The sequence below is a fragment of the Phocoena phocoena genome, chromosome 2 (assembly GCF_963924675.1).
Source record: "Phocoena phocoena chromosome 2, mPhoPho1.1, whole genome shotgun sequence".
Classification (NCBI taxonomy): domain Eukaryota; kingdom Metazoa; phylum Chordata; class Mammalia; order Artiodactyla; family Phocoenidae; genus Phocoena; species Phocoena phocoena.
Window position 1 is genome coordinate 36658364 of NC_089220.1, and position 23476 is coordinate 36681839.

The 23476-nt window shown below is 38.7% G+C and overlaps 1 protein-coding gene across 2 annotated transcripts; it reads right to left on the bottom strand.

Moving 5' to 3' along the window:
- On the bottom strand, window positions 1–23304 carry ZBTB1 (zinc finger and BTB domain containing 1). 2 transcript variants are annotated; one of them, XM_065872249.1, is made up of 3 exons: window positions 23090–23303; window positions 7499–9414; window positions 1–37 (listed from the first exon to the last, which is right to left on the bottom strand). In XM_065872249.1, exons 2-3 carry the CDS (start codon window positions 9394–9396, stop codon window positions 1–3), a joined length of 1935 nt encoding a protein of 644 aa, XP_065728321.1. In that variant the 5' UTR covers window positions 9397–9414; window positions 23090–23303. The 2 variants fall into 2 exon arrangements, with proteins under 2 accessions (XP_065728321.1, XP_065728320.1); XM_065872248.1 differs by lacking the exon at window positions 1–37 and having other exon boundaries at window positions 6060–9414; window positions 23090–23304.
- Between the last annotated feature and the right edge of the window lie 172 nt (window positions 23305–23476).

The window sequence follows — 23476 nt, forward strand, 5'->3', positions numbered from 1 at the left end:
TCACTTCTCCAGAGGTTTAGAAGGCCCTATTTGACCACTGCCACACAGAAAAAGACAAAACTCAAGAAAAATAATATTACAAGTTGACTGCTCTACAAGATACAACATAATTTCTTAGGTCAGAATTTCATGACTTTTGGCACCAGGCCAGCACACTGTTACTAGAATAAAGAATGGGAACAAAAGCACAGATCCTAGAACTTAGATTTATTTAATTTATTCCCCAATGTAACTCACTGTACCCTTTAAATATAAGGTGTTCTTTTTATCAATATAATTTTTCAGCTATTGGGGCACCTTTTTTTTTTTTTTCTCTTACGTGAGCTATAACGGGTAGGGCTCATAAAGATGTAACAGAAAGATAGGAGGGCAGCCAGGTGGAGGAAAGTAGGGAGGAAGGAAGCAGTTAAAAATTGTTTTCTTAAAAAAAAAAAAAGTGTTTTCTTTCAACTAAAATAATTTTACAATGAACTTGTTAATAGCAAATCCCTGAATGAAACATAGATCTAACAAGTTCGTATTCTTTTTACTGAGTGCCTTCAGCCATCAAGCTAACATTGTTTTTCTTCAATGTTAAGTGTTTTACACTCTGCAAATGAAAATACACACACACACACACACACACACACACACACACACACGAGGAAGAACTTTCCTTCAAATTCCTAAGCTGCCCCAGTGATTCTGGGTAGAATTATATTTTTCACAGCAATGATTTGCCCTAATTTTGTAAAAAGGAAATTGTCTCTTAAATATTTTTTTCCACATCAGGGAACACAGAAGCATTTGAAAGAAACGATGACTTTCATAATCTGGATGTTTATATTTCTGTCATCTAAAAATGAGCTCTGCTGATTTTGATTGGTAGAAGCAACTGGTTGAAGTAGAATAAAAACAACATAGTAACTTTAAAAATAAAGCTTACCTGGGATTTCATAAGCTGTCTACCTAACTATTCCTTTCTCAAATAGGTAAGTACAGAGTTATGCAACTTTTCTCAGATAAAATTATTAATATTCCTGACTCATGAAATCATGTCTTTTACATTTGCGTCATCCTTTGGCCCTAGAGTTTCCTGTGATCTTTACTTATTACAGTGGTGATTAGTACATTGATACATTTAATTCAGAGCCAAATACTGAATTGTAATCTTCACACCATCTTTTTTATCAGCAAATGAGTAAGATGATGAGTAAAATTATAAATGGCTTCCTGCCCACTAGTGATCTGTGGTGGATTCTGATAGAAAGGATGAACAATTCTGCCACTAATAATGGACCTCAATGATTTGGTTCTCCTAAAAATAGTAAGAGAGCAACTTATATGGATTTAACTTCTTTTTTTTTTTTTTTTTTTAAAGTTATTTATTTATTTATGGCTGTGTCGGGCCTTCCCTGCTGCATGCGGGCTTTCTCTAGCCGTGGAGAGCAGAAGCCACTGTTCGTTGCCAGGGCATGTGGGATCTTCCCAGGCCAGGGCCCAAACCCGTGTCCCCTGCATTGGCAGGCAGACTCCCAACCACCACGCCACCAGGGAAGTCCGGATTTAACTTCTTAATGCTAAAGTCAACTAAGCACATGCATGTAAGTATGTAAGTGGTATTAAATTGGTTCAAAATTAGCATAAATTTATAAGCCGCTATTGTCATTTAGTTAATATTTATATTTACCAATATTTAGAGACACAAACATTCTAAACCCTTGCACTTTTGCCTCTTACCCGCATATAAATTTATAAGTGGCTAAATTTCACCTGGTCTTATTATGAGACTCTGCCCATATGTTACCAAGGAATAGGTCCTTGAGTTTGACAGAAGGCAATGAAAGTGGGCCACCTAAGTGATTATATAAATATTATCTATGGAATCTTCACCATTTATTCTTCTATTCTCACTTCAAAAAAAATAACATTTGGCAGTTGGTAGAGAGATCATTAAAGTAGTAGACTTAACATAGTAATAGTAAAACCTATTGTATAGGTTTTAGAAATCAGGCAATAGATGCATGAAATTAAAATCAGATTAGATTGGGAGGGGCGTTGTTTCACTTAAACCATTAGGCTATTCATTGCTTAAAGGTTTGCTGCTAGGTTAGGGTGGATATTCAACTGTTGTTTCCTGAAATGTCATTTCTTTTACAAGTAACATTGTTAAGTTTACACTAGAAATACATAGGTATTTTTGGTAAATTGAATTATAAATGGCTAGAACCGACTTTTATTTTTAGACAAACTTAGATTGCTCTATAAACTTTAATCAATTACAATATGGTAATTAAGTATTTTGTTCTGTTTTTTAGCCAAACAAATGAAAAATTTCTTATCCACATCATCTGTTAAGGCAAAAAGAGGAAAACTGATTACTCTGGGGTCCTGATTTTTTGTGGGAAGATTTTCAAATGATTTGAGTTAGTCTACTTATCAGTCTCATAACTGATAAAAGGAAATGGTGACTGGTGGGAGAGATTAAAACATCAAGATGGGGAATAGGGAAAACAGAGGGGCAAAAAGTCAGAGGTAGAAATATAGAAGTTGAACTCAAATTAGTTTTTAGTTGAGCACCTATCATGGGCCCAGAAAAATGGCTGATATACCACTTAATGTTTTAAGTTTAAATAAAGGAAAATTAAAACATAAGAGTACTTAGTAATTATTTCTAAAGATCATTCTGAATGATCCGCTCAAATACAAATGTTTTGCTTCTGACTGGTGTATTTTCACATTATTCAACATGTTCATTAGGTACCCACTATTACCAGCTACCTTACTAAGCGCAGTAGATGACAGATGATGAACAAGGAGCACAGAGCACAGAGTCTCATAGAAGCTTTGTCACATGTGTTACTGAGCTGAAAAGGCCTTTCTTTGTACTTTTTGTTAGGTGGAATATGTAGCTTAGTGGTTAAGTAGGAATGTAGAAATCAAATAGGCCTAGTTTCAAATTCCAGCTCTAGGATTTAGTTTCTGTGTGATCTTAGGAAAAATACTCAGTGTCTCTGAACCTCAGTCTCCCATCTGGAAAATTAGAATACTTACCTTATAAGGCTGTATTAATTAAATTTAATCTGTAAAGCGTTTAGCAGAGTACAAAGAGTGCTAATGAAATGGATGATGGGATTACTGAGAGCCCTGGGATGGGTGGTTCATAGGTTTCCAAATCCGGGCCACAGCTTCAAGTTCTTAACACCAAATCTAACTCTACTTGCTTCAGTTCCCTGGCATTCATCCTGTCACCCCATTTACTGCACCTCAGGTATCAGGAGATGGGAGACATTCCACAAGGATATGTTCCCACAGTGCCTTTTGATACCCTGGGATCTTAGGCATTATCAATGCTAGGGTGCCTTTACAGCATAGGCTTGTATCGCTGAGAAGCATATGTTACAAAAGAGGTGGTGGTGGTGAGGAACTGATCAAAGTAGATTAATGGCAAAAAAAAGAAATGTGTAACTCATAAAACCCATTTAGAATTAATATACCAAATTGCTTTATTCTCAACTATGTGTGCACATACACACTCAGGTTTTCTCTTCTGGTTGGTACTAATTTAGTGTTTTGTTAACAACAATGACAAGTTTAATGTTTAACTTAACTGTTAGACTGGTTCTTTGGGGAATTTTCCAGAGATCTATTAAATACAGAAGTTCCTTAACTAATGATATAGAGGAATAGGTATTGTTTAATCAATGAGAAAGTTGCCAACCACCACGAGCCTCTCTTCCCACTCGTTTTAGAATATAAACTTTGGTATATTATCTCACATATTTATGCATATCCTTGGCATGTTCATAAAATTTGTTTTATTAGGCATTCTGTAGCTCTAATTGAATTAGTTCAGTCAAATTGTTTGAACCTATCAAATAACTTCCATTCTACTCACCTCACCTAGAAAACTTCAAATGTTTATTTTTTTATTCAATTTTTATACCTTGTTCATATTTTTGTTCTCAACTACAGTACTTAAGTACGATTTTTACTTAGTCTATTATTTTTCCTTTTAATTGGTGCTAAGAAAGCTCTGTCCCTATTTTATTTTTTTGCGGTACGCAGGCCTTTCACAGCTGTGGCCTCTCCCGTTGCGGAGCACAGGCTCCGGATGCGCAGGCTCAGCAGCCATGGCTCATGGGCCCAGCCGCTCCACGGCATGTGGGATCTTCCCGGACCGGGGCACGAACCGTGTCCCCTGCATCGGCAGGCGGACTCTCAACCACTGTGCCACCAGGGAAGCCCTGTCCTTATTTTAATTCTTTAATTTTTATACCTAGCCCCTGGAATCCTTATGTTCTTTTTTCTAATTTTTGTTCATACTCAAACTTCATGCATTAAAAATTAGCCATGTACCGTTTTACTCACGTGAGTCATTTCTCTGAATATTTTTACTTTAAAAATATGGGAGAGATTAAGACAAATTTCTGAGTTGTAATCCACTACTGCTTTAGTTGTGCTTTATTAACCTCTCAGATTCTTAGTCCTGTTTACTAAAAAGTTATAAACAGCTGGGCTGCACTGTAATCGGTTAAGCACTGACTCCATTCCTCCAGGATTTCTGTTGGAGTAGAAAAGGCCCTTTAAGCAAGACTCTATGTGAGACAAAAAGAGAAACAAGATTCCACATACATCTATCTAGATTTCCCCTTCATTTTCAGATTTGGAGCCTAATCACATAAATTATAAAGGCAGGAGGAGAAGGCAACTTCCACAACCTTGATTCATTGCCTTCACAGCACTGGAGGGCAAGAAGCAATAGTAAGTAGGTACAGCTCTGTAGCTCCACCGCGGGAGAGAGAGGAAAGAAGTGAGAGGAAACAGGGCTGGAGAGAGGTGTTGGATAGGTTTAATTCTCCCTAGTTTTAAAAGGCAAGTAGTCTTTAAATGAACTCTTTGCCTTAATAAGGAAAATTGTACATTATACTCAAAGAAGCTCGTGCTGCTGTAGCTAGTTGCAAAACAAAACAAAAGGTGTGTGTGTCCTGTAACATGAAACTGGGAGAAAACACATCGTGAGGTATGGCTTTCTGAAACTATAAACACCTCAGTTATGTAAAATTAGAGATTATGTTTAATGTTTATATATTTGCTTGCTAATTCTTGGCTGTTAGTATGTGTCTAAAACTAAACCCCCTTTCCTAATGGATTAAACAATCCTTTTTACAGAGTGGTAGTATTTAGAAAGACCCCTGTTCTTTAATGGTGGGAAAGCCATTGCAATAGAGGTTTTAAAGAGGGTCATGGAAAAAAGTGGTCCCAAAGAAAATGATGTCCGCTAAGATGCTATATAGTTTGGAAATTTGTTTTGAGTCGATATTCTCTCTTTACTCTGATGGTCTCTGGGTTAGTTACAGAACTCTTATTAGGTTCCTATCAGTAATATATATATCATATTTCATTTAAAGTTGTATTTCAGATCTAATTACTTGATAAACTATTGTACCCAAGGCTAAGATGAATCAATTTTCTTGCTTTTTCTACAATATGGCTTTTTAAAAATTCCTGATTTCTCATTTATCTTTTTGTGTATTTCCCCCATCTCTACTTGTTCTAATACTGCATGGCTCCTGTACTATTTCAATTCTTACTTAACACCTCAACGTTTCCCCACAAATCTCTGAGCTCACACTCTTTCAACTAAACCTATGCTAGTCAATATGTCTCTCAATTCTCTTGGCAACTTGTTCTTTTATGCAAATTGTATACAAAAATATGACTTGCATATCTTAAAAATGTGATGTAAACAAAAAGAACAATACCGTTAAATTACTGTTCATAATCACAAAATTATACTTTTAAATACAGGAGTTATTTAAAATCCCTTTCATTATGAGAAGGGCATTATAATGCAAATATAGGAGTTATTTAAAATCCCTTTCATTATGAGAAGGGCATTATAATGCAAGCAATTCACATTAAAAGGCATTCTATTCAACAGATATGTTGATTGGTGGGCCAGTTTTGCCAGTGTTTTAATTCACATGTAATTCGTGTAGACCCTGTGTCAGCAACAACTAACGGTAATACTACTTTATCTTAAAAGTGATAAACTATTTCCACTTATATGTTCTGTGATTATTTTACGGTTCTCAAATTTTAGTCCTTTACAGAAAAAAAAATAAAGCATGTTGATAAACTGCAATTTGCCATAACACATTCTCTCTCCAAATCTTAATATAAAACACAAGACATGACTTTTGCACACTCTACTTTGATAGAACAACCAGATTTGTAATTGATTTCTTTATTAGATTTGTCAATATACATGGCAGCTTTCTCAAATCTCAAAGTTCCAAAAGTATGTCATTTTAAAGGTGAAAAATCATTTTCCTTTAGATGTCATATTCCTAGAAAGCTATTAAAGTCTATTTATAAACAAAAATAATTCATAAACTAACACACTTTAGAAATCAGAATATTTTAAATTATTTTAAATGAATACAAGATATGCCTTTTTAATTAACTATCATAGTTAAATTTAATATCACAAAACAAAATGACTTGTCCCCACTAATTTCTCAAGTGGGGTAAAGTCATTGGGTTTTACACTTAATATAAGTTTTAAATGTGATTATTAAATGATAATATTTTATCAATTATAGGAAATATTCATTTATAGGAATTTCCTTAGGTTCATCAATCTTTTTAGGCCAAGTTTGAGCCCATGTCAACCTTCAAGGTTAGATTCAGTGCACCTAACCTGCCTATTAAGTTGTCAATTTAAGAATACGAATTTCATTGATAAGACAGGGAATAAACAGTGGCTAAATCACCGTTCAACTTCCAAAAAAAAAAAAAAAGCTACAGTGAATGGGATAGTTTCAAATAACTAATTATTTAAAACAAACAATTTTTAAAAAAAATTTAAACAGGAATGGCCAATGATGTTGGGTTTAAAATTTCACAGGGTAACTTTAGAAAAAAAAAAAACACATAAAAATAGTGAAGTCATCACCTTATTGATAAAAAACTAAACTTTAATAGTCACTGAAGGGGTAACAACCACTTGTAGTCTACATTTAAAAGTAATTTTAATATAGCTAAAACAAACTAAAAACAAAGAATTCTATTAAAAATAACAAAAATGATAAACATTTAATAACACCTAAAATGTAGATACTTAAGATCCTAAACAAAAAATATTAAAGGTAAAGGGCCTTAAAATTTTTTTCAACAATTCATCTTATAAATTCATTTTCTAAATAGCTCATATCCTTTGCTTTGGTGTTTTGTCTCCTATCAGCTAAACATTATACAGTAGAAAATCACTTATGTTCTTTTCAAATGCTTGGCATTATAATGTGATCTCATATCTTTCCTCAAATTAAACTTTGCTCCACATATTCCACATGTATACAGGTGAACATCCATGTGCTGTTCCAACTGTTCATTGTTTGGGAATATCTGAAAGCAGACCTGGCATATAGTCTCACCAGCAGATAAATGAGAAATCATATGCCGTACATGGTCATGTTTTCTGAAGTTGCCTTGATCACAAATGGAACAGACATACCTGGCCATGCCTTTGTGCATATCATTGTGGAGTCGCAACTGACGTTCCCTTAAAAACTGCTTTCCACATGTCTGACAAACAAACTGTTTTTCCTTGGTGTGAACAGTATAGTGTTCTCTTAAGTGACACCGCTGATAAAATCCTTTCCCACACAGATTACAAAAATGCTTTCGTCTGTGATCCCTTTCATTCTCTTCCATGATGGCACTCTTGAACATGTCTTGGTCTAGGCAACTAGACATATGTTCAACCACTAGATTTTCAGTTTCAAAACGCTGGCCACAATTAGGACATCGAAAAGGACAGGCAGAATGTTTAAATAACTGCTTTTTTTGGATATTGTTTATCTGGAAATGATTGTCCCTAAAATCATCCAACATTTCAACAAACATATCCCTGATTTCAGACTGTTCGTCAGGATTCTCTTCCATGTCCATCTTCTCCTCAGTACTTCCTAACCCGTTCATTGTCAGGTCTTGGGGCTCTCCACATCTCTGGGCATGTTCCTGAAGCTGTCTACCCTTCACAAGTATTTGTCCACATTTGCCACATGCACAGATATTTTCGATGTGTTTGGCTAAGTAATGAGATGACAGGTCCTCCTCAGTTATTGTGAGCCCACACAACTCACAGGATGCGTTTTCAGTATCCTCTTGTACTGGACTGCTGTTGTTAGGGGGCCTCATATTTTCTAAACCACCTCTTTCATCAGTGTTTATTGACATCCGAGGTTTCAGAGCTTTCCTCCCACTTTTTTTAATACTGACATCTTCTTGAACATAGTATCTATAAAATGTCTCTTCAGGTTCATCTTCTAATTCATCATTGTCAGTGGACTCATTACAGTCTTTATCAGTAACTTTAATAATGTTAAAGTCTTTCAGTTCATCTGTAGGGATATCTTCTGGTTCCATCTTGATAATGATTCTTTTCCTCTCAGCAGCTCTGCTTTTTTCTTCACTGGCTAGTTCAGACTCCACTGTGCTACTTTTTCTGCTTCCAGTGGTTGAAGTTGAGTCATCAGCAGCCTGGCTTGTGTCTCCTCTGTATTTGTCCGTCTGTGCAGAAAATGTCTTAGAAGAATCCTTTTCAACAAATTCAGCTTTGATGTTACTGTCTTTTCCATCTCTAATATCCACTATTCTGTGGTAGGATCTTGTATTTTGGTATGAATGTCTGTTAGTACAGGTTAGCACATGCTCATCTAGTAACTTCTCACAGCTAAAGCCAAATCCACAACTATCACAGGTAAAACTCCGTCCAAAGCGTCGTGAGACACGTTCTTTTGGAGTAGATAATTTGGACACAGAACTCTTCTTACATACATCAAATAATGGTTCAGGAAAATTACCTAATTGCAAAGACTCTTCATCAGGCTCTCTATTATGTGGTGTATTTACTGTTGAACTTGGCTCTGCACACCATCTATTGGCTTCACTGCCATTTCTAGCCACAGTGTCTTCATACATTCTTACCCCAAATATCATTTTGCTGTTCTGGTTGCTAGAAGCAGAAGATGAACATTTTGAACTAGAACAATCTGCATCCTGTATGTCTTCTAAACAGTCAGGAACATTGTACAGCTGTAGGTAGTTCATTGCCACTTTAAACTGCTCAAAACTGGAAGGAGCTGTCATAATTTTTCCTAAATACATAAACTGCAAAATAAGATCAAAACACTCGGCACTAATTTTCATGTTGCTGAGATTCAGCTGTGCAGTACTATGCTGATGATTCATGAAAAACATTCTAAAATAGGAGCTACAGGCAGCTAGAACTGCTTTGTGTGCTTGAAAGTAAATGTCATCAATTGCAATACAACAGTCACAGAGGAAGCCCCATTCCCTTTGGTTGTTTAGCTGCTGAAGGACGTAGCTGCTGTGGCTGGGCTTTGCCATCTTCTATTAATTATAGACCTATGTAAAACAAAAATATTAAAGTCAGACAGGATATCAGAAAAGCACTTAAAAAAAGAATAATTTTGATCATGACCTGTGACTTGTGTGAATTTACTATTACAATCAAGGTATGGCTAGCTTTCCAGTCTAATGTAGTAAAGAACAATAACATATACCTGAATCATTTTTAAAACTTGAAGGTGAAGATACCCAGCCATTTATTCAAGCATCTCGTTTTTATTTTAAGAAATACAAGCAAAGGTATCAAAAGCAAAAACCATACAGTTTTGGTTTCATTATGCCTTTAGGGAAAAAATGTATACTAAATTTGAAAGGAAAAAAGACACTAGTTTAAAAGTACTTGAAAAAAAAAAGTACTTGAAGGATACAAACAATGAAAGTTAAATAAAATAGCAATTTAAACTGAAAGTTAGTAATTCAGTCTCAGAGTATGAAAAACTTCTTAGATGATTGATATAAAGGAATGACTGCTCATCCTTTAGTGTGATATGGGTATGCTGGTTGTGTTAAAAGCATCCTTATCTTTTAGATACATAGACTGCTGTATTTATTGATGAAATATCTAAGATATGCTTGCAAATAATCCAGTGGGGTGGGTGTGGGGGCTATAGATGATACAAAACAGGCCATGTGTTGAGAACTATTGACGCTAGGAGGCAGATATAGTTCTATTTTTGCATGGTTGAAAATTTCCTTAGAAAAATTCTATTTACAAAAGCTTATTAGATTACATGGAAATGGCGCCAAGCAAATAGGTTTGATCAATGCTCCTCTCTTTTCTTGATTATTGGAGAGGCAATAATTCTATAGAGTCAGAGTATCTGTCTTATATTGCTTGGCTTGCACTTTACAGTATAAAGAAACAGTGGATCTATTTGGGAAGGAGATATCTATCCTTAGATTGTAAATTTTTCTTCACTTTTCAATCATTAAAAAAATACAAAAGTAACACACGTTCATTGAAAAAAACTGAAACATAAAAGTACATAGAATAAAAACACACCTTAGGTTGCACACCTCTTTCCAGAGGTAACCTCTCCAATCGTGTATCTTCAAATCTGTTTATGCTATACCTACAGAGTCAACAGCTACTGAGTGCCTACGACGTGCCAGGCACATAGTTTTGCTTTTGTTGTTGTTTTTGTTTGTTTTTTACCTAAATGGTATTGTACTGTATACACCTTTCTGCAACCAGTTTTCTTCACTTATCAACATATAAATATTTTTAATGTATGGAGCTGACAAGGAATAAAGAGAGGAGAGGAGAATATTAAAAGCACTGTAAGTCCTATTACATTACAAAGCGAAAATAAGATCAAATTTTAGCCTTAATTTTTAATCTGTACACATAATACTTCAGAATCTACCATCTACTCAAAAACAAGTTCTTACACAATTTGACTGAGCATAAGAAGAACATTTAACAAGCTGTTCAGAGAAATAAAACGTTCACTCTTCAGTCCACAAACCCTTCATTCCCTACAGTAGAAATTAAAAGATTATCTAACTTCACTAACCCACTTGTTTTTTATAAACTGTTTGTCCCAGATCACATGTGGATGACATACCCCTTTCCCCGACTACCTAAGGCCACTCTGCCTCCTTCTTCCTGCCTGAAGACAGGGTAACACAGTAGGCATGGGCACCTGGTGAAATGAAGGTGGCTTATAATGAGACCTGCTGCCTTCCTAAACTTGCAACCTCTAGGCCTTTTCTGTAAGCCAAATCAAGTATTTCAAGAAGGTCCAATATTTCAGCCTTGTGTAACTCAGATATCTGTACTAGAATTGAAGAGTCATGCTCAGTATGTACCCATATACAAAATGCAATGTATGCGCAGATCTTTATCAATGTGTTATTTATAACTTGAAATGCCTCGCAATAAGGTAGTTGTAAGTAAACCAAGGTAAATCTACTTCTTAAAATTCACCATCATGTGGCCTTTATGAAAATTATATTTATGAATGAAGGCTGTAGAAGGAAATAAGAAAAGTTTTCAGGATGGAAAGTCAAGTAAATAAACACAGGCTATGAAATTATGTAACGATTACAATTACATAAAACAAATCCAAACAACAAAGCCTTATTCAAAGGGTTAAAACACACACACACACACACACACACACACACAGAAAAATGCTGACCCCAAGCCCATTTTTTGTAGGATGAGATTTCTAGGTCTATAGACATTTTACAGGATTCAGAGAGACCTTTAATGAAAAAGGAGGTAGAGGGATAGATATTATCTCAATTTTTTTTCCCTAGTAATAAGAGTTGTTCAAAAATGAAACGAACTCATCTAGAGGATAATGAGTGCCCCGTGTAGAAGCAGGGATGAAATATTGTTGAGGACAGTATGGTACAGTGAAAAGAGCACAGGCTTTGGATCAGACAGGCCTGAGTTCCAACCTAGCTTTGCCACCTTAGGTAACTTGCTTGTCCTCATTGACTCCAAGTTTCCTGAACTGTCAAAGTGGGGATAATAATACCTCAAGAAAGTGGCATGGACATATATACACCACCAAACGTAAAAGAGCTAGTGGGAAGCAGCAACATAGCACAGCTGTACGGTGATCAGCTCGGTGCTTTGTGACCACCTAGAGGGGTGGGATAGGGAGGGTGAGAGGGAGACACAAGAGGGAGGAGATATGGGGATATGCGTACATGTATAGCTGATTCACTTTGTTATACAGCAGAAACTAACACACCATTGTAAAGCAATTATACTCCAATAAAGATGTTAAATAATAATACCTCAAAAAACACATCAGACATTAAGGTTCATAGGAGCAATGTGCAAACTGTATAGTGCTTGGCACATGATAATTAATGGAAGTAACAGTGGCAATTGTGACAGTGGTGATGCTTCCTTAAGCGTAGGAGGTAAGTTTGACGAGATAATCTTACAGTTTCCTTCCATATAAGAGCCCAGCAGTATGAAAGCCAATAGTTTATCTGTTAAAACTTTCAGGTTTTAAATGCCCTGTGCTTGAAATAATGACACGAAGAGCTTAAAAGTTCCAAGGACCCTTCTAATCTAAAGGAAAAGCAGTTTTATGGTCAGCAACCAAAATTAATGCAGCTACATAGAAGACCGATATGATAGACACATCGGTAGCTATAGTCATAATTCAATTAGTGAACATACATTCTGTATTAACATAAACAAGACACTAAAGCATATAAGAGCATCAACAGCATTTTAACACACACTTATTAATTCAACAAACATCTGTTGAGTATTTTAGTGTACCAGGCACTGTATAAAGTACTGAGAATCAGCAATAGCATAGGTATTCTATCATCTCAAGGATGCCTCACTGAGGGGAATTTTAACTTGTTCTAGACGAGTGACTTCATTGAACGTGTACTCTGCAGAGTGCCTACTCTGTACATGAAGGCACTGTGCTGTGGTGGAGAGAACAGGGCTCCAGGTCAGACACACCCGGGTATGAATCCCACTGCCTCCACATCCCTCTGTATTTCTATCTTCGCCTCTTATGGCTGGAAGCTGAACAAGTACCTTTTTGTCAAAAATTAATGCTAACACTACAGCTCCTAGGCTGACCTAAAACTGTAGTTTCTCCAATGTTATTATGCAAATGCCCAAGTTCTGAGTAAAGTGGATTTTAGGGAGAGTAACTTTTAATAGCAATCATTCACACATTGTACCAACAACTCTGTTCTTGTTACACCTCATTCAGAAAAGCTTTAAGAAGGCTTAATAACAGCAAAACAAAAACAAATAAACAAAAAGGTGGGAGGCGGAATCATGGGTGAAGGATCTAAATTCCTGTGAGACTTTTAGCTTGTTATGTCTTGAGAATAATTTTTGCATTAAAATGTTTATATTTCACTCACTTTTATTAATTAAACAATAATTTCATTCAAATTCCAAAAGAGGTTTGCTCTCTTCAATTTTTAAATTATCCTTAATAATGCTACCCAAAATACTTAGTGAACTTTGTTATAGTAAAGCTTGTTACCTGTTTTTAATAATTGCTTATATTTCAATTCTTGTTTTTATAATGGCATTGTGTGATTGCTTTTGTTTGTGTTACTAGCTACATCACTGGTAGAACAAGTTTGTACAGCTAGAAGTTCTTCAAGGGCTGGGGTTGAGAGCAGAAACTTCAAGTGATCCAAAGCCAAGGTTTCTCCTAAGGCTAGGATACCCAGTGTGGATGCAGTTCTCCAGAGGAATAAGGAGGTAGGTGATGCAAAAAAGTTTACACTGAATTTAAAAAATTTTTGTTTGAAAAAGTTTAACCAGCTCATCTCAAATTCAAAAACAGCTACCAAACACATTAAGAATATTCAGTAATTTAGATATTCATAGGCTTTTAGAGCTTAGAGATCTAATCTAGTCCAACATGCTGATTTCATAGAAGGACAAAGATGTTGTGCTGTTAAACAATGTATCAAGGATTAACTGTGGTAAAGTATTATAGGTACTAGGATTCCTGCCCACGCAGCTGGGTACTAACCACTGAACTGTGGTTACTACATGCTCCTTGGTATCATGCAGTGTACCCCCATATGTAAAGAACAGTCAGCAAGGACTGGGCATGAGTCCTTATCATAGCGTTTGTTAAGGCCCTTGCACAAGAAACTATGCCCTCTGAACTCTATCTGTAATGTGGTTATACCTATATATGCACATCTAGTCTCACTCAGCAGACGTGTTCCCTAAATTATACTCTGTACGCTGTTTCAGTAAATTTCTCACTGACACAGTAAGGTTTCAGAAATACTTTTCCTTCTTTGCTAAGTCTCTTAAATGGAAAAAAAGTTTTGCTGGACGTTTCTTTTGCCTTAGCCTTAGTGAAATGATAATTTAAGGGTCTATAAATAAGCATATAAAGTGAATGAAGAAGCAACTTAAAGGAATTTTTGAGTGACTCCTTCCATAAGGTAAACAACCACCCTCTGCGTCCCAGACTTGCATTATCAAGGACATTCCCCTGAGAAATATTTGCATAGCCTCAGTGAGTCTACAGTTCAGTGTCCCAATCTCTGAACTACTAACAATTACCTCTGGGTCTCAAGGGACATTGAAGTACCTACATTCATTTCCTTGTACCTATTTCTATGTCTTATATGACTGAATGTATGTATATGGATTTAACCTGTGGGCTATAGACTAGCTTCTTAAGAAGCTTGAAATGTAGTGAAAGGATTCTCCCCTGTTTATAAATCAGAGTATCAGAATGTATTGAACACCTACAATGTTCCCAACATGGCATAAAGCATTGAGGTGGAGAAGGATGGTATACAGTAGAGCTAATTACATATGAGGGATTACATTTTATACCAAGAAATGATTTGAGAAAAATTAAGTACTGAATTATATTGAATAAAGTTCAGTATGCATTTAGAAAAAGCATGACTTGTACTAGAACAGTAGTGGGCTTTAGGAAGGATTTGAGTGAAGTCTTGATGAATGAGTAGAAGAAAGAAAAATAGAAAGCGGTGTGGGGAAGGCATTTCAGGTATCTGTATTGGTGTGTACGTAAAAAATCGGGGAGAGGTACACAGCAGCATAAACAAAAGCTTGGAAATGTAATGGGAGAGAAGGTAAATTTGTTTTACTGGCCTTAGTACCAATGTGCCAGGATCTAGTCTAAGCAGGTGTGTGTGTGTGTGTGTGTGTGTGTGTGTGTGTGTGTGTGTGTGTGTGTGTGTGGTATCTGCTTAGACTAGAGCCTGGCGCATCAATAGTGAGATATATATATATATACACATATATATGTATATATATAGTGTATTATATATAAAACGTGTATGTATGCATGTAAATATGTGTATCATTTTATCATTTAATCCTCAAAACAAACTCTACAAAGTACGTACTGTTTTAAGACCCATTTCCAGATAAGAAAACAGAACACAATGTTATATAACCTTCCTAAGGCCACAGAGGACTGGGTGAGATTAGAACACAAGCAATATGACTCTTGAGCCTGAGATCATAGCCTTAACGACTTTGCCACCTATAAAAATAAGGTCACCTTGGCAAAATTCTTTCCTAGAATTCCATTTTCTAGGGTATACAGTGTTCCAATCTCTAAATTTAAACTTAATTCTTTAGGTTTTCTCCTTGAGATTTCTAAGAACTGGCTGTACAGGCTCCCAAAGATAAAAGGTTTTAATTCCAGGCATTGAAATTGGACAGACATGATCAAGTTTAGAAAATCTTATTCACTTTTTAGAACAAGCATCCTGGCTGATTATTAGACTGCAAATTCAGTACTTAGTACAGGAAGTTCTGAAATTGTAACTGGGTTATGTTCCAAAACTTTATTTTTAAGTTAGTTATTTGGAACTTGAAACACATATTCCCATAGAAACAAAGCTATAAATGGTGGCTCCATTCTGTGCTCACACCCTAAAGTCTTTAAAAACCCAAATGGAGCTGTGTGTTCATTTGTCCTAACTGTGCTGTAGTAGTACTTGCATCTTTAGGACTAACAGAGGGACTGTACAGCAATGCCTACTACACTCAACTCTTCAGGATGGGGACGAGGCTAAATGGCCTTTGTGTTCCCCGTGCCTAGCACACTGCCCATGTAGTTGGCACTTAATGCATGCTTGTTAAATGAAAGTGTTAAAAAAGAGCCCAGGGAGCAGACACCGATAGATTTGAATACCAGCTCTCCTACTTATTCAGCTACGAATTTTCTTCACCTCTCTAAGCCTGCTTTCCTCATGTATTAAATAGAGATAAGCATACTTCTAAACAGAACTCTTGTATAAACTAGAGATGACAAATGTTTGTCTTTTCAATCCAAGAGTAATAGGATTTTTCTTAAACATTAATGTCATCATTGTGAACAAAGTTCACAGAATTTTACCAAGTGACGATCAAGTTCAACCCACTACATCATAGATAAGAAAACAAATGGAGGCCCTGAGTCACGTACTCAACGTCACGTCTTGTTTTCGTGGCTGACAGGATGGGACCTTGGTCTCCTCAATCCTGGTCTAGGGCTCTTCCTTCTATTCTAACTGCTGCCCCCATATATAGCAACACCTAGCTGTCTGCTTGCTTCTCTGCATCAATTATGTCTTCCAGAAAAATAGCTGTTCAAATTTGCAAGGGTTGTTTGCACCTGCACAAAATGGCCTGAGGCTGTTATGCTCTTGGAGACTGTAGTTTGTTGGGTGGTATTTTTCTGTCTCCCTACTTGTCAGGCCAACAGCTGTCACTTGTAAAAGGTGTGCTGATCTCCTGCTGCCCGCCATTTCAATCTGTTATGAGTTATGAAATTAGAAAAAAACTCATTGAAACTGAATCTACATAAATAATTTAATTTTCTGTGAGGACCTAGGGCAGTGTTCTATGAATAAGATAAGGTTTTAATTCATGCACTTTGTTTAATCTATCTTAATTGTTGACAGGCAACAAATTGCCTTACTCTTTCGCTTCAGGTCAGGCCACTGGATAGCTGGGGTTGTCAACCAAATAACTGAATAACTGAGGTGTTACTGTAGTTAAGCTCTTAGGTCTGGGAAATGAATTCATCCACACAGAAAGCAAAGGGAACATAGGGGCTCCTGAAATTTTCCTCTCTTCCTCCAGGAGTGGAAGAGGAAAAGCATTTAATTCAGGCAGTCTAAATGTTGATCTGTTTATCCTAAAGAGACAACATGGCATCTTCTGACCACCAGAGGGCACTGGGGTGAAGAGCAGGCTTCTCTCAGCAAAAAGCAGCTTCACCAGGAAGTCCCTTTTTGCACGTGGCATTCATATTCTTAGGGCTCATCTTGTGGAACTTCTATTCCAGCGTACTCACGCTGTGACTTTGTCTGGGACCCACCTAAAACTGCTGCTCCCCCTTCTCCAGCATGCACCAATCACCCGGGATTCTTGGGAGTCACCTGGGACTTCTTCCTCATAATTAACTATTAAGTCTTGCCAGTTTTCTCACTATTTCTCAAATTTGCCCCTCGATTCCATCTTTACCTTCCCTGTCCTCTGAGGCCTCTATCATTACTCCTGAATTATTACAATAGACTCCTTAACTGGTCCCTCAAATCCATCCTTCACCCTCAGATGATTCATAAAGAACAAAAATCAGACCCTGTTATTCTGCTTCTGTGGGTCCTTTCACATACCCTCAGACTGAAGAGCAAACTCCTTCCCAAGGGATACAAAAGCCCTCCGTGCCCCCCCATCTAGTCTCCTACGTGGCTACTTCCTGCTTCAAACTTCTGTTCAAGCAGCATAAAGCTGCTGGCCGCCACCCCATCCTCCAAGCCCATATACTTCATGTATTTCTTACCTCCATTTTTACTCATGCTGATTGGTTCTTCTGTCTGAACCGGCCACATATCTTTTAAGAATCAGTTTATCACCTCCTCCAGAAAGCCTTCTGCAAGGCTTTGTTTTAGGTTTTGATATTACTCTGTGTATTATCTCCTTATTTTACACTTATTATGCTATTTTTTAAATCATCAGAACAGCAACATAAAGTAGATGTTAAAGCACAGACTAACCAGACTGCCTGGGTTCAAATTCTGGCTCTGTCACTTATTAGGTGTGTGAACTTGAGCAGGTTGCATCCAATCTGTGCCTCAGTTCTCTCATCTGAGAATTGGGATTGTAATCCTTCCTAGGGTTTAGTTACTGTAAGACAGTGTGTCACGGAGCAAGCGCTAAATAAGAATCAGCTACCACAATTATGTATATGTTGGTCTCCCTACTAGACTATGAGCAACTTGAAGGCCAATATTTTGGCTTGTTCGATTCTCTGCAACACAGTGTGTGTACTCAGTAAATGTTGCTGCATGAAAACTGGTGAGGCAAGGGGATATGGGGATATATGTATACATATAGCTGATTCACTTTGTTGCATAGCAGAAACTAACACAACGTTATAAAGCAATTATACTCCAATAAAGATACATATATATAAAAGAAAACTGGGGCTTCCCACAGTGGTTGAGAGTCTGCCTGCTGATGCAGGGGACACGGGTTCGTGCCCCGGTCTGGGAGGATCCCACATGCTGCAGAGCGGCTGGGCCCGTGAGCCACGGCTGCTGAGCCTGCGCGTCCGGAGCCTGTGCTCCGCAACGGGAGAGGCCATAACAGTGAGAGGCCCTCGTACCGCAAAAAAAAAAAAAAAAAAAAAGAAGAAAGAAAACTGGTGAGGCAGCTCTAAGATAATGGGAGGGACTACCCAGTTTCCTTCTTTCAGCAAGTCCACACATAATATTTTTTAACTGTACTGTTTCCAATTGTGTAGCTCCAAGTGCTACATTTTTTTTTTTTTTTTGCGGTATGCGGGGCTCTCACCGCTGCTGCCCCTCCTGCTGCAGAGCACAGGCCCCGGATGCACAGGCCCCGGACGCACAGGCCTAGTGGCCACGGCTCACAGGCCCAGCCGCTCCGTGGCATGTGGGATCCTCCCGGACCGGGGCACGATCCCGTGTCCCCTGCATCGGCAGGCGGACTCTCAACCACTGCGCCACCAGGGAAGCCCCCCAAGTGCTACATTTTAAACTCTAACCAAAATCCTGAAAATTTCACCCTTATCTAATTAAGTCAATGGAACCAATAAAAAGAGTATCATAAAAAGTATGTTCATGCCAAGAAGTTTAACTCCATTTTTGTCTTAAATCTATTTAACATTTAAGATTTCCCCTCATCCCAAAGCAACTAACACAGCAAAAGCCTTCATGCTTTCATACGTGCTATTCCCTTTGCTTAGAGCCTTTTCAACATCCAGCTCACTCTCTTCAGGACATTCTTTCTGATTCCAGAGTAAGGTAGATAAGCCTTCTGTGCTTCCAAAACAGTCTATACCTACAACTATAGGGTGAAAAATAATGTATCATCCAAACTGGGATACTATGTCTATCATCACACTCACAGCAGGGATTATAATGATATGGTTCCCCTGCTTTGCTGTAAGCTGCTTGAGATCATGGCACTGTCTTAGTCATTGCTGTATCCCCTGAGCCTCTAACAGTTGCCTGACATTTAGTTGATATTTGATCAGTTTTTGAATGAATAAGTGTTGAAGAAAGGAAGTTTTATTTTGCTTATCAATTTTTTGCATTATTTCAATTATGGCAACGTTTATATAGTAGTCAAAAATCTACAAAGTGATTTCCCATACATTATACAACTGATCCTTATAACAACCCCGAGGTAGGTATCTTTATTATCCTCATTTTGTGAATGAGGAAACAGGTTCAGTGGTTGGTACTCAAGCGCTCATCTTGTAAGATGGGACTCAAACTCTGACCCTTTTCATTCAGAGCCCTAAGTTTCTGTTTTTGTAAACCAGAAAACACTCTTTCTGGCAATGACTATTAACTAACATGTCCCCTTGGACATTCTAAGCCTCCCAGAGTCGCCCCATTCTCATAAAGCCCCATATTGCAGGCAGAATGCCCTGCACTCCCCATCTCCGCTTCCATCTTCTGACTCCCACGGCCCATCAGAGGAAGCCCTCCCCTAATACAAAAGATTTAAAGTGAGGATGGAGCTCTTCAGTTATCTCTAAAAAGGATCGCATGCATCTCACACAGACAACAAATAGAAAATCTGGTTGGCAATTTAATTCTTTCTTTAATTTGCCAATTTTATTTTGCAAATGATTTGTTCCCAACACTCTCAAATAACAAATGCTGTGATTTAACTTCTATGTACTATTTTGGGGATTTATTTTCAGAACATCAATTACTTCACAGCTTACTCTTCTTGAATATACCAGGCTAAGGAATAAGTGATTCTGTACTCTGACTAAGACTTCTTATACAGATAACTATACATGGCACAATATAAGTATACTTAGAAATCTACCTTAAATATGTACCGTCTCCTTCTAGGCCACATCTGAAAACCACAGTCATGAATCCCCTTCTTTCCTCTAATTTCCTTTCCTTGATGTTTGGTATGCTACCTCTGGATATAGATCAAGAGGGACCTCTCATCCCGTAACAGCACAGGGATTATCTTGGCAGTGGCCTTAATGGCAAGTATACCCACTCCTTCCCAACTATAGATTATGAAACTCTTTACAAATGTGAGGGTTTTGTTTTGTTTTGTTTTAATGAGTTTGGCAAGTATAAATCAACCCATCAAATGCTTGACACCAACATTAACATTAAAAGTGTGAGAACTAGCCCACCAAGCTACAGTAAGTACTTCATAAGGACAAACCTACAATAGCAGCCCTGTTGTATTTGAGCTCTCATGTCTGCTACTTAATCATAGAATTTAAATCAGTCCAATGCAAAACATTCCCTTTCCTCTACCTGGCCAATTCTCACCAACCTGAGCAGTGAATAGAGAACATGAGCCCATGAATCATCACGGCCATCCCTAGCCAGGGTGAGGCACACACAGCAGCACAGTATGACCAAATGTTGCTTTCTCTCATTTTAAACAAGAAATTGACTGTTAACAGAGATTACCTCTGGGGAGTGGGAGTCAGAAATGACTTTCATTTTTGTTTTTTATCTACTTCGGTATAGGCTGAATTTTTACAAAGAGCATGAATTTTATATAAAAGCATTTCCATTCTAAGAAAAAAAGAGACACTAATCCCTTTTAATTTGGTTCCCATAAGAGTATAAGAATAATGTCAATATTTTATGGTAAGAGATACCAGCACAAGAAGAAAAAATCAGGAGAAAAAAAATCCTATAGACACCAAAATGACCTCTCAGGCAAATATATCTCAATTTTTTTCAAATATATCTCAATTCTTTTTTGGAAGACAACAGATTGTGGCTTAAAAGTAAAAATCTATGGAAAAATTTCTGCATTTTTATCCCAAATGGTTTCCTCCCCTTTGGGCCAGAAGCTTCATAGGAAAGGCTTAGCACTTTTCCTGGATGGAAGAGAGGCCTGAAAGCAGGCACTTCTTTTCTCTTGCACATTAGAATGGCTGTCCTGCAAGGAACACAGAAATACCCTTAAAAAGCTCCATGGACTATACCTTTCCTGGAGCCTGGCAAAAGAGGAGAATGAGGAAACAGTACAAAAATTTAGCTGTGTTAAAGCGAAATCAAACACAAGGTCAACAGCAAGTGGCTGAGACTGTGCTCTGCCCTGCTAAGGTCCTGGTTAAATACGGTTTCTCTTTTCTCCGACAATGATGCAACCAGGGCTCCCCACTGCCTCCAATTTAGGCCGTGTTGGGGTAGGAAGAATAGAAAGGCTTCAGGTAAGATTGCTCAACGTGAGTTATTTTTCTATACCATGAAAATTTGGTCGTAATGGAGAAATCTACTTTTAAAATGAATGTAAGATGCTGATTGAAAGCTCTACTTGTAGACTGTCATTATTTTATCAATCTTTGGGAAAGCACTGCACCTCCACTAGGCTTCAATTTTCTCTGTTTAAGATGAGGAAGCCCCATCTAGCTTCCAAATACGTTCAGTTATTATTGAGACTTTATTATATCCAGCAAGTGATTCAAAAGGAGTTTTGAGGTTCTGATGGCCAGCCATCATTCAAGCTTCATCGTTTTGTATTCCAAGTGTCCTCATCATATCCATTTGCAATGACAAAATTTCATAATTTCAAAGGAGCGGGTGGTGATTGCTTTGGAGTTATCATGAGAACTGCATCCTTCATCAAATCTGCTCCAGAGTGCCTTGAACTTCAGCTCAAGAGACTGATTCTAAGTCTCAGAAAGCCTGGGACCACTTCTTGGGATCGAGTGTCAAAGGGAAAATTGTTCCTGGCATAGTTTTCCTGTCGTGATACATACTGCATGGAAATATACTTAGGCCAATAAATAAACTGCGTGTACCTACCACGTTGAAGCTTGATTTAGGAATATTATTACATACAGACAAATTCCATACTGTCCCCAGAAAACATCAAGGACTTTCATCAACATCTCCCTGACGCTCCCAATTTGGAAAATGTCATGTCAACCTTTCAGATCACGCAGACGCGCTGCTTAGGTAGGAAGGGAGACTGGGAGGGTGGCTGAGCTCAGACCCAAACCTACATATTTTATTGGTAACAACTCCTGATCTACATCCAACACATTTACCGAACACTAACAGAACTTCTAGCAAGCGCCCGCCACTGGAAGCGAAAGCACTCTCTTCCCAAGAAACAGATCTTTCCACCGAAAATCCCCAAACCCGAGACCTACCACTTTTTACTGAACAAAAAGCTTGTGTGCCGGGAGGGAGTGGGAAAAAGCGTGGCAAGAATTTGCACGGCTCTTACGCCTCCTCCCTCGGAGCGCGCCCAAGTCTGCGGCCTCGGGCTCCGGGACACTTCCCCTCCCACCCGCCAAGGAGCTGCGGCTGTAAGTTGAGAGAAGCGGGCTCTGGGCACGTCAATCAACCGGGTCCTCCCGCCTCCCGTCTACACCTCCCCTCCCCCCTCAAAAAAATAAAGGCAGAGAAAGAAAGGAAAAAGAAGGTAACTAATTTGGGAACTAGTCTCCGTGGGGGCTTCGCCTCCTACCCAGGGAGGCCACACGTCCCCGACCAGGCGCGCCGGCGGGCGGCGGGATCAAGCAGGCGGCCCAGCAGCCACCCGTGGCCGGGTCCTCGCCGCGCGCCCGCCGCGCTCCGGCTCCCCGCACTGGTCGGCGCTGCTCCGGACCCGCACTCCGCCAAGCCCGCTGCCCGCCGCCTTCCGGCCCGGGCCAAAGTTGCGCAAATAGCCCCACAACTGGCAAATACTCACCGGCCGCAGCAGGAACCGGGGCTGCGGAGATTTTAGGGAGTTTAAGGCAAATCGGCCACGGGAAAGGCGGGCGGAGGCAGAAGAGCCGAGAGCTGCAGTGGCGGCGGCGCGCGGCGCTCGGGCTGGGCTGCGCGGAGAGGCTCTGGCTCTGCCAGGGACTGTGCTGCAACAAAGGACTTCCGCTGCCGCACAGCCGCGCCTGCCGCACCGCACTGAGCCGGCCCCGCTTACGCGGCGACTCCGGGTCTGCCCACCAGTTCGCTGCGGCGTCCGCCAGCCTTCCCCTCCCTCTCGACCGCCCACCCACTCCGCCGCTGGCTGCTAGGGGCACCCGCGGTCGCCTGTTTGTTGCAACAAGTTTCTGCGTCGGGCTCCGAGGAGGCTGGC